The 12,093-nt window shown below is 40.0% G+C and overlaps 1 protein-coding gene across 2 annotated transcripts in view; it reads right to left on the reverse strand.

Moving 5' to 3' along the window:
- CTNNA1 (catenin alpha 1) overlaps positions 1-12,093 on the reverse strand; it is a 222,853-nt gene that overhangs the window by 137,553 nt on the left and 73,207 nt on the right. For both annotated transcript variants that reach the window (XM_032795619.2, XM_075068058.1), the window contains exons 6-7: positions 4,653-4,919; positions 757-960 (exon numbers count right to left, since the gene is read on the reverse strand). In XM_032795619.2, the coding sequence (XP_032651510.1) occupies positions 757-960; positions 4,653-4,919 (471 nt within the window). The remainder of the gene's footprint in view (positions 1-756; positions 961-4,652; positions 4,920-12,093) is intronic.

Genomic DNA, 12,093 nt, shown 5'->3' on the forward strand with positions numbered 1-12,093 from the left:
TTTCAGCACAGCAAAAGGCTACCCTCTATTCCTACCTAGTTTGGTTTAAGTAGAGAAAAGTTAGACAGTAGAAAAACTAAGAGCCATGGTCCCCAAAATACGTAGGCTTATCTAAATCTTCAGAGTGATGTGACTGAAATAAGCATATCCAGGTTCTTTACAGAGATAAACCATTTTAGACAGTCTAAACTTCAACTCCTTGAGGGTAAACTGCTCTGAATCCAATGCTAACAATGGCTTCTTTTTTTTTGAGCCAGAAAAATACTGCAATTCTCACTGTGTGAAATTAAAATTAAAAGCATCATCATTGATCAAGTTGAGTGAAAGTAACCCACAATCAATCCTGAAATGCAGATATTCAGTTAAAAATAATTATGCATTGAGAGATACAAGGTTAATTGAAAAGATATTGAAAAACACCTTCCTGCCATCATCCCCAAATTATCAAAAGTTCTAATTATGTATTACATTCTAATTCTTCTTTATGTTACAAATTTAAACCAATAACTGGTTAAGAACTCACTCAAACATTAAAGAATTTCTGGAATTAGGGTTTTGTGGCGATAAGCAGTTCCTTGGAAGAGTAAGGAAAGAAAAAAAAAAGTCCCACTGTTTTCATTTTCAGTATTATAATTCCCTTTATGCAAATAAAACGCTTTTTAAGATCAAGGAACACAGTTTCATTGCTAGTTTTGAAGTCCTCATATATGGAAGTTAAAACAACCACCTCAAAATTAGGATGTCTAGAATACTTACATTCCCCATGTACTCTGAAAGTAGATCCTGCAAGGCCTGTCGCACTGCATTACACTCTGCAACTATGCGTTCGCGTCGGTCATCACGTGTGCAAGATGAATCAGCCATTAGGGCTGCTCCACTAATGATGCTCTCCAGGCGCTCTTCCAGGGAAGGCCTAAAACGTTCCTCACTGAAGCTCAAAGGATCCACAATAATTTGTTTCTAGTAAAGGAAAGTTTATAGTAATCAGTAACTGACATCACTTGTTACCATTTTTCCATCAAAATGAGTCAGTCTTGGAATAGTTACAGCAAATCCACTCTCTGTCCTGAACCAAAAAAGTGTGCTTGTGATAGATGAGAACAAACTTTCCTAGGTAGTATAGTAAATTTTTAGAGGCTTCCACAATGGATTACGTTACTGCAAGAAATTACTAGCATTGTATGTTGACAGCTAAACAAAATTTGGCCACAAGAAAACATGTTACAGGAATTTCAAATTTAAGGATGTCAGGATAAATCAGGTTCATGCTACTGAACTCTAGGTAACTGTTTCAATCTGTACAAGACTTAATTATTTCAGCTGTCAAATTCAATTACCCCCATCATAAACAAGATGATTTTGGGAGTCTATCTAGTGTAGATTAACCATAGTGATACTCTGCATGATTACATAGAGGGGGAGGGGAAGGGACTGGATAAATTGGGACAGACAAGGTAAGTTGTTCTCAAAAGCAAACGTTTTGATGTGAAATATTTACAGTAAGATTTAAACATCACAGAAGCCAATATCTTCAAGCAAATCACTGGTTTATATTAACTGAGTCTTACTGCAGCACAGCTCATACTGAGAGTTAAGGCTGGACCAGCTGATCTACTTTTAATTTTTTAGGGGGGAGGGAAGGGTGTCAATGCCATCACAGAAATTCATTTCATTCTGAAACTGTGAGACTTGTTTGAATAAACTGCAGATACTTATGGAATTTGGGGGTGGGTGGAGTGCCATTTTAGCTGCTTTAGAAAGAGTGCTGAAACTTCTGAATTGACATTCAGATAGTCAGTTCATAACACAGACTAAGCTCCAGGAGCACTCACTTTATGTAGCAGCCAGTTTTTCCCTCTACAAAGATACCACAGCTACTAATAGGAATTCTGAAGCGTGTAGGGTCTCTTTAGGGCACACTACAGCATTCTTCCTACACATTTATAGTGTTGTTATTGCAAATCTGAACCATCAATACAAGCTTTTGACATGCTACTCATCCAGTATGGCACTGGAGCCAGATATAGTTAATCAACATTCTAGATATCTTTTGGTACTTATTTAAAATTATATCATAGTTCTAACACCACAGTAAGCCGGAAGCACAGTCTGTACTACAACAACAAACAACTCTCTACTACTTGGCTGTTAGCAGGAAATTACCTGGGGAGAGGAAGGTCTGTATAAATCAGGGGTTCTCAAACTGGGGGTCGGGACCCCTCAGGGGGTCGGGAGGTGGGTTGCGAGCTGTCCGCTACCACCCCAAACCCTGGTTTCCCTCCAGCATTTATAATGGTATTAAATATATTAAAAAGTGTTTTTAATTTATTAGGAGGGTCACTCAGAGGTTTGCTATGTGAAAGGGGTCACTGGTACAAAAAGTCTGAAAACCACTGGTATAAGTGAATGCCTGTTCTCTTTCTCCCCCTTCTAATTGGAAATGAAGGGATGCAAAGGCCTCATTACAGCTATTCACACTGACTATACTGCAAGAGAAGACTCCCTAGCTTAGGGGTCCCCCAATATGGTTCCCCTGGGCACCATGGCACCCGCCGGGGCGTCTAAGTGTGCCCACGTACTGGCTGGTGGACGAGCATCCGCCGAAACGCCACCAACAAGCTGCATCATCTAGAGGTGTCACCGCTGAAATGCCGCCAGTTTTTGGCGGTATTTCGGTGGTAACGCCTCTGGATGACGCTGCTTATCAGCAGCATTTCAGTGGCAACGCCTATGGACGTTGCTGCTTGTTGGTGGAATTTTGGCGGATGCCTGTCGGCAGCCACGGTCCTCCGTGGCTCGTTGTCTGGTGCCCGCCAGACAAAAAAGGTTGGGGACCACTTCCCTAGCGGAAGTCTGAGGGCCAGAAAGCCTAACCACGTAACACCTGAGCCACATCTATTTAAGTTAGCAGAACAAAGTAAGTTAGGTACTTGGTCCTACTAGAAACATCACATTAAATGATTTGAGCTAAATTGGCAAAGCCAAGGCTGAACTACAGCACAGTTCTACCATTACCATCTCCCCCAAACCTACTCTTATTATATAAAAGCATTCCATATTAAAAGCTTAAATCATAAAATTGCCAATTTCATGTTAGTACCCAGAAGAGCCAGTCAAGATTGAGGATTCCATTCAGTTAAGTGTAGAATGGAAGACAGAGTCCAGAAGAGGATACAACCTAAAACACCTGTCTGGAAATTTCTTCGAAGCTTCTTTAACCATTGCTAGCCCTGGTTCAGATGCACAAATATTAGCAACATTGGGAACCTTAGTGTAGATGGCTGACTCTGGCAAGCCATTTTCAGGTACTGTCAATTAAAAACTTACTCAGAACAACTATAATCAATATGGTGCCAAAAGCTGCTGCTAGAGCTGCAAGTTTATATTAGGATTTTTAAATGTTGCAAACATTGGTTCAGCTGATCCAGCTACAGGTGGAGTTTTCTGTAAAAATTCCCTAGTGTAGGCAAAGCCTATAGATTAAGTGTACGGGGAAAGATTTAATATACAAGCAAAGTGAGCAAGCTGGCTGCCACATGTCTATTGCGTATTTATATACACATTTGTTATAGATTATTTTGTTTCCCTTTTTTTGGAGGGGTAGGAGAACAAGTGTTCAGAGAGGACAGTGGGTTAAAGGAAAAAGAGGAGGGGCCAAAAAGGGGAGTAAACAGTTGCCAAAGTGAGGCAAGCTAGCTGAATAGTGGGAAGTGAACAAGACTTAAAAACAGCTGTATTAAAATGTTTCCTAACTTAGGTTTTTATGAAGTATATTACTAAAAACTTCTTTATTATTCAAAGATCATTGTAGCTACAGAAACCAAGACCAAGGCTACCATCAGTAATCATTTTAAAGCTAATCTTGTAGCCCAAATAATCTCTCCAATAAGCATGCAATAAAGTATGTGATTGAGGTGACCTCCATCTAGTAATACAAACAAGAACCAGTAAAACTGCTTCATACTTAACGAGTTTCTAGTAAAATTTCATCTCAATGCACCCAAATAGCACATCATGAGTCCTATCACTTGGACTTTTGGAACAGTAGTTTTCTACTAGTCTCTCAGAGCATTTGTGGCATACACCCCTCCTCCCTGAATAATCTCCAAACTGAACATTTCTCAAAGGTCACGATACTTACATTTTTCAGCAGAGTGCTTGTGACATTGTAGTGAGAGCCCATGCTATTAATACACTACAATAATGTATTAGATAGTACAGAATATTTACTGTCATGCTATACTGTATTAAATCATTAAAGCTATACTAAATTTCTAAATAATGACCAGAAGATATTGTGATTAAGTCTCTTTATTTTGTTTGCACAAGGCTAGCTTGCTCTGAATTTGGCAATTCACAAGTCTCCAGTCAGAATCAGTGTGGCTCGTGTGTATTTTACAGTCAACATAAATTCTAATTTTATTAATATCAACGTAATGGTTTTGATGATCACAAAAATAGGAGGCCTTCAATACAAAGTGATCTTTCAGATAGTATTAAAGTACGGTAGTCTCTATATATTGCTAACAGATTGTCCTCCCTCAAAATACAATTTCATGGTCGTCAAAGTTACTCCCATGAACTTTTCTTGCCTTTAACTGATTTACAAGCAGATTTAAGCTATAGTTTTTCAAAAGAGGTTCAATACTTACATCAAAATTGTTAAGTGCATAAGCCAGCTCTCCCCCTCCACCCTGCTGTTGGGCAGCATCATCAGACGCTGTAGCTTGAGCTGCATTTGAGATGCCTGTGACCGCCTGCTGCAGTTGTTTGTAAATCAAGTCCCTGTTGGCTTTGTAAGCTGCTACATCTGGGTGCTGCAGACAGGCCTGGGAAGCAGTGTAAAGTATAGGAATGTTCTTCTGCAGAATTCCTCTAGCTGCAGCCATCTGATCACGATGACCCACATCTTTCAATTCCTGCAAGGAAAACGCAATCAATAGTGAAACACATTTCTGATACTCAGTATCTACATACTTTCCCCTGAAGAGGCATAAGAGCATGATCTTTGCTTAACACCTCAGGTAAGCAACATTACTTCCCACACATGCAGTTAATAAAAATGTGGCTACCTTTAGAACAGTTGCAGAAAGACTGATGTTATGCAGCAATTCACAATCCTGCTTTCTAAAATTACAAGCTAAGATATTTATTACTTGACATAAGAGCAGATAATTGTTTTCAATGCTGACTGACAGATATGGCAATTTCCCGAACAAACCTTACTGAATTAATAGTAAGTATCTTATGAATTCACTGTATTAAAAATGCAAATATGTATTGCATTATTGTGAGGTTGTATTTAACTTGAGGAAGAGAGCACTAATGTCAACACTAGGAAGCACTGAGTTTCAAAAGACTTAAAATAACGGGTCAGGCAGGTGAGTGAGTTTCCAGGAAAGTTGAGGAGAACACTAACTACCCACCTCTGAAACCACCCTTTATCTGGCCGATTACCTATTCACAGTCTCTGCAGAGCAAAGATGCAAAATCGGTTGGAGTGAGTCTCTAATTCATAGGAATGCTTGTTCTGAGCCAAGACAGTCATGAACTTGTATCCATAGAAAACCCCTTGCTGGAGCTGCTCTAGTAAACTTGTTAGCACGTGTGTAATTTAAAACAAAAACAAAAAAACCTCTTGTTTTCTCTATAATGCTTTTATCTTAAGAATAAATGTGCTTGCTTAGAGCTGTGTGATAACTTAACTGTAGCAGTTGCACTGTTTGCTTCTCTCCTCAGAGGACATAAAGCAGGCCTGCTTTAGGCAGTCCAGCTTTGCTAGGAAATTCACAGCGTAGACAGGGAACTGTGCAGCCTCGAAATACTCTTGTCAAAAAGGAGAGAGATGCATCTCCCCACAAAAACAGGTGACTTGCTGGAGAGCTGGAAACTTAAAAGTGGGTGCCCCTGTAAGACCAGGAGGGAAAAATATAGGTGCAATTGCCCTGACTTATGATACTGACACTAGACCTGGACATCATCCACCATATTGCATCGATTCCTAATGCTTAGGAAAGCTGATAAACTAACAGTAGGATGTAGTGGTTACATAGGCACTGGTTTTGGATTGTTAAGTGGCAACAGGCTGGAGTGACAAGTTTCATTTTCTTAACCTCACTCTATGTTCAAATAATCAGAGTATTTCCTCTTAAATCTTCAAAAAGAGGTAACACTTATTCTTTTAGATTAGAGGTAAGAACCAAGCTAGTTTTTACTGCCAAGTGTGAGGCCTACTAAATTTAAGCTACTTTCCTTTCCCAAGACGTGGACACATTTACCTATTATCTTTCACACAATAGCAGTGTATATGCACAGAAGTCAAATTATAAATTTGAATTTTCAGTGTCTCAATCGTTTATTCAAAGGCCATAAAGCTCTCACTTTTGGGTTTTTCATTTGTAATTTCAAGATGTTTTAAAGGACGTACACTTGGTTCTCGAAACATTTTTGCTGTACATGAGCTTAAAAATCTTTTAAAGCAGTAATAAGTTTTTATAACAGCAACTTACAGAATACAAAGTCTTCTACTCTAAGCCACATTGAGCCAAACACCTTAGCATCGTAGTTAAATATTTCCCTTCTCCCTCCCTTCCCCAGTGCTGAAGTTCACTAAAGACTCAAAAGGCAAAAGGGGAAAAAAAATCAGAGTGAAAAGCCATGTTTTATTTGAATTAATCTAAATTTACGGCCAACTACATTCCAAGAAAATAAGTCTGTACACTAGATATGGGAGTGCATTTTGCATTACATGTAATTGAGGTGAAAGGTCACTGACATACTAGTAACTGAAGCCTTCTTTTCCAAAGGAAAAAAGTAATAGTATTCAAAGAGAAAAACCAATGGAACATCAAAAAGGCATGTTTTCCTTCCATGAAAGGACAGGTAACTCGGGTAATAATGTCTCACTCTTTCCTCTTGTGCATGTAGATTATGAAAGGTTCCCACTGCCACTGAATAAGTCAATAAATAATCCAGGATAGGGTCACACCATTTATTTAAAAAAAACACAAACACCCCCCTATACACACTCGGGCACATAAATATTGGTCAAGAATCCAAAAGCTGCCATGCACCTTTGTCAGGGACTATGGTTTAGGATCAGATTCTATTTTTAAATTCTCTGGCCGCACCAAAATCTATCAGATCATCCTTTGGTGTTTTCCTTTTATGCATGCACATAAGAAAGAATGGGAAGACTAGTCAACTCTGAATTGCATGAAGGAGGAATGTATTTGACTACTCAAGAAATGCCCTGTTTTCTTCAGTCTCATTTAAGAAGTTGTTTGGAGCATTTAAAGTCTTCCCTGGGTGTTCAAATATTGAGTCTTTCCTCTCCCACATCCAATCAGAGTGAATCCTGTCTGTCTCTCTAATCCAGTGGGTTTCAAAACTTCTTTATTGGCAACCCCTTTCACATAGCAAGCCTCTGAGTGTGACCCCCCTAACAAATTAAACACTTTCTTATATATTTAATACCATTATAAATGCTGGAGGCAAGTAAGGTTTGGGATGCAGATAGACAGCTCGCGACCCCGTGAGGGGTCCTGACCCCCAATCTGAGAACCCCTGCTCTAATCTTTCCAGATATTTAAGCCTTGCCTACATTTAAAAGGGGTTGCTGGTATACCTATACCTGCAATGCCTCCCTAATGGAGACAGTTTCTTTGGCTTGTATCGTTTAAGCCAGTTTCCAGAATAAGCAAGCTACAAGACCTTTTGCTGGTATAACTGCATCTACACCAGGGCTTTTGTTGACATAGTTACATTTCCTAAAAAGAATGGACCTTCCTCGTTTAAGAGAAGTGCTGTACAAACAGACTACCACTCCCCTGAAAGCTAAGGCATATCACGGAAGCTAATAAAGAGATTACTGGCAATGAAGATAGATGTCTGCAGAGTAAGAGTGAAAATTGTTACTATTAGAAAGTATTAGACATAGAGCTACAGTGAACGGTAAGACTGTTTAAGAAAGACAGAAATAAAGGCAAAGGTGGTGGAGTAGCATTGTACATCAATGATGACGTTAACAGTAAAGAAATAAGAAGTGATGGAATGGACAAGACAGAGTCCATCTGGGCAAAAATCACACTGGGAAAGAAAGCTACTAGAGCCTCCCCTGAGACAGTGCTGGGGGTATGCTACAGACCGCTGGGATCTGATTTGGATATGGATGGAGACCTCTTTAATGTTTTTAATGAAGTAAACACTAATGGGAGATGTGTGATCATGGAGACTTTAACTTCCCAGATATAGACTGGAGGACAAGTGCTAGCAAGAATAACAGGGGTCAGATTTTTCTGGATGTGATAGCAGATGGATTTTTCACCAAGTAGTTGAAGAAACACAAGATGGTGAGGCCATTTTCGATTGGTTTTGGTAGCAGTGAGGACCTCATAGAAGAAATGGTTGTAGGGACAACCTTTGTGAGTGATCATGAGCTAATTCAGTTCAAACTAGATGGAAGGAAAACAAAATAGATCTAGGGTTTTACTCTCAAGCTAACTAAAGAGTTAAGGAATAGTTAGGGAAGTGGATTGGACTGAAGAATTCTGATGTATCTAAATGCAGAGGAGGCCGGAATTACTTTATGTTGGCACTGCATAGACTATCAGAGCCTGCATCCAAGAAAGGGGAAAAAACCAGTACAGGGTTGTAGACCATGCTGGATGAGCCAGCATCTCCAGAGATGATTAAGAAAAAGCAGAAGCCTACAAGGAGTGGAAGAAAGGTGGGATTAGCAAGGGAAGCTACCCTCATGATTCAGAACATGTAGGATGAAAGTAGAAGACTATAAAAGCCATGTAGAGTTGGACTTTGCAAGGAATTAAAACCAATAGTAAAAGGTTCTATAGCCATATAATAAGAAGAAAACAAATAAAAAAGGGACCGCTATAACTGAGGATTGAATGGAATTAAGGTATAACCTTAGCAGGCCCCAATATCTAAATAAGTACTTTGCCTCAGTCTTTAATTAAGGCTATGAGGAGTTAGGCGATGATGGAAGGATGACAAAGGGAATGAGAACTGGAGCGGTGTGGAATATTACCACATCTGAGGTACAGAGCCCAACCTGTGAAAGCCTTAATAGGCCATATCGAGGGCCCAACAACAACTCGCTTCATCCGAAAGAATATTAAAGAACTGGCGCATGAATGCTAGCCCATTAGCAAGAATTTGTAATGAAATCCGGTAAACTCAGGGGTGTGTAGCCATATGCACTGGAGAATTGCTACATCTAGTTCCTTCTTCAAGAGGGAAAAAAATGATCCGATAAACTCTTAGGCCTAGTTAGTTTTGAACATGTTAAGGATGTAAGATCTTGGAAACATTAATTTGAAGTAGAGAAATCAGATTAAGGACATCTAGGCAATGGTATTGGGACAAATTATTCACATGATTTTTACTAAAGGTAGATGTGTGCCAAACCAACCTATCTCCTTCTCGAGAAGGTGAGAGATTATTTAGCAAAGGAAATTGCAGGAGATCTATTTACCTCAATTCAGTAAGACATTTGACCACGGTTCCGCATGGGAAAGTAAATGGAAAAGATGGGGTCAATATGAAACTGAAAGTGGATAAGAACTGGTTAAAGGGAGGACTAACGGGTCATACTGAAGGGTGAACTGTCAGGCTGGAAGGAAGTTACTAGTGGAGTTCCTCAAGATCGGTTTTGGACCAATCTTATTCAACCTTTTTGTTACTGACCTTGGTACAAAGATTGAATGTGCTAATAAAGTTTGCGGAGACACAAAGCTGGGGTATTGCTAACACAGAGAAGGACCGGGATATCATACAGGAAGATCTGTTGACCTTGTAAACTGGAGTAATAGTAATAGGATGAAATATAGGGAAAAGTGCAAGGTCATGCATTTAGCGATTAATAATAAATATTTAATATACATTGGGCACACATCAGTTGGAAGCAACAAGAGAGGAGAAGGACCTTGGAGTATGGCTGATCGCAGGATGACTATGGAGCCGCCAGTGCAATAGGCTGGTAGAAACCAAATGCATTTTGAGGATGTATCAGGCGAGGTATTTCCAGCAAAGATAAGGAGGTGATAGTACCGTTATATAAGCACTGGTGAGACCACATCTGGATATACTGTGCATGTCTGCTCCCATGTTTAGAAGAGAATTCAAACTGGAAACTGTGTCAGGGACGGGCTACTAGGATGATCCGTAGGCATGGAAAACTGCCTTATGGAAAGGAGACTCAAAGAGAATGCTTATGGTTAGCCTAGCCAAAAGAGAAGGTCGGGGGATATGCTTGTTTTATAAAATTCATGAGGAATAATATTAGGGAGGTGAGAGGAATTATTTAAGCTTCAGTACAATGTAGAACCAAGAACAAATGGTACAAATGGACTTTAGGACAGTTTGCACTTGAAATTAGACAAAGGTTTTAAACCATCCGAAGACGTGAAGTTCTGGAACAGCCTCCAGGAGTAGTGGGGCAAAAGACTAGCTGCTTTAAGACTTAAGCTTGAAGTTTATGAAGGATGTATGACAAGATATTTAATTTTGGCAATTGATCTTTGATTATCAGCAGGTAAGTCTGCCCAATGGTATGTGATGGGATCTGAGTTACTGCAGGGAATTCTTTCCTTAGTGCTGGCTGGTGAGTCTTGTCCACATGCTCAGGGTTTAGCTGATTGCCGTATTTGGGGTCGGGAAGGAATTTTCCTCCGGGACAGATTGGCAGAGGCCCTGAAGATTTTTCGCTTTTCTCTGCAGCGTGGGGCATGGGTCACTTGCTGGTGGATTCTCTGCAGCTTGAGGTCTTCAAACCACAAATTTGAAGACTTCAATAACTCGGACATAGGTTAGGGGTTTGTTATAGAAGTGGATTGGTAGGGTACTGTGGCCTGCTTTGTGCAGGAGGTCAGACTAGATGATCATATTGGTCCCTTCTGACCTATGAGTCTATAGCACACTACTCTTCCCTAAAAGGACAAATACAATGAAATAATCACTGCACTCTAGCTGTAAATATGACAAAAAAACCTAGTGATTTTAGTAGTAAGGCAGGTAGCTGCCATCAGCAGTCCGATAAGAAATAGTTTTTGTAGAACATTTTCCAGGCATTGGGCTGGAATGCATGCAGTGAGGGTGTGAAGTCTGCAACTGGAGTGATTTTCCTACTCTTCTCTTTTAACGTCCAGGGAGGTGGCTGCATTCATTTTTTATTTCCCCCCATATATGGCAAAGGCACTCAGGGCACTGGATAGATGCTTCTTTAATGTCTACACACACTTAAATGAAACAGTCAGAGGCAGGAAGCTTTTCAATTTGCTGGAAAAATAAGCAATTATGCCCAATGAACTTTGTTAGCCTCATACAGAATTCATACATCTATTCCCCAAAACCGCTACTAATTTTTTTCTGGAAAGTTTATCAGTTTTACTAACACCTACAATTACAACTTCCCTCTCTATATTTATACTATATCTTTGAATTAAGTAAAAGCAGAGTACAAAGCAGTTCCTATCCTGGGCTCTACAGGTACAGGCCTTAAACCGATTTGTAACTCTTTACAAAGTCTCTCCCCAAACTAGAGTAAAAAAAAAAACAAACAAACAAGATTCCCCATTCTTCTGAACATGTGCATTTACGATCCCCCAAGACTAGGTAAATGGACAGACTAGGGATGTAAAAGGTTAATCCCGGGACAGGTCGCCCTGGCTGCTGCACCCAGATGATATTTTTAATTGTTTAAGTGGTTAACTTTTTAAACAGCATTTACATCCCTAAGGCAGACCTTGCAGCACGCCCTGAAGGCCAAACAATTTAGGTTATTTTGGACTAGGTACAGAGGAAGTGTGGTGGGCTCTAGCTCAAGCACCTTCACTGACTGTGGCGGTGGCAGCAGTATAGCAAAGGAAGGAAGGAAAGGAAGGAAAACACCTCAGGTAAATCAGTCCCAAGCCATCATTTATTAGAGTTTCCATGGCATCTAGGCAGCACCTAGAGCAGAAGAAGCATTTCTATGTTAGAAGCAAAACTTCAAAATTCCACCACCCCATAGACAGCCAGTACGGACCAGCTTCAGTTTCCATGCTGATTTAAAGGGGTTTTCCCGTGTAGACAGTG

Source organism: Chelonoidis abingdonii, chromosome 7, assembly GCF_003597395.2.
Source record: "Chelonoidis abingdonii isolate Lonesome George chromosome 7, CheloAbing_2.0, whole genome shotgun sequence".
NCBI classification, from domain to species: domain Eukaryota; kingdom Metazoa; phylum Chordata; order Testudines; family Testudinidae; genus Chelonoidis; species Chelonoidis abingdonii.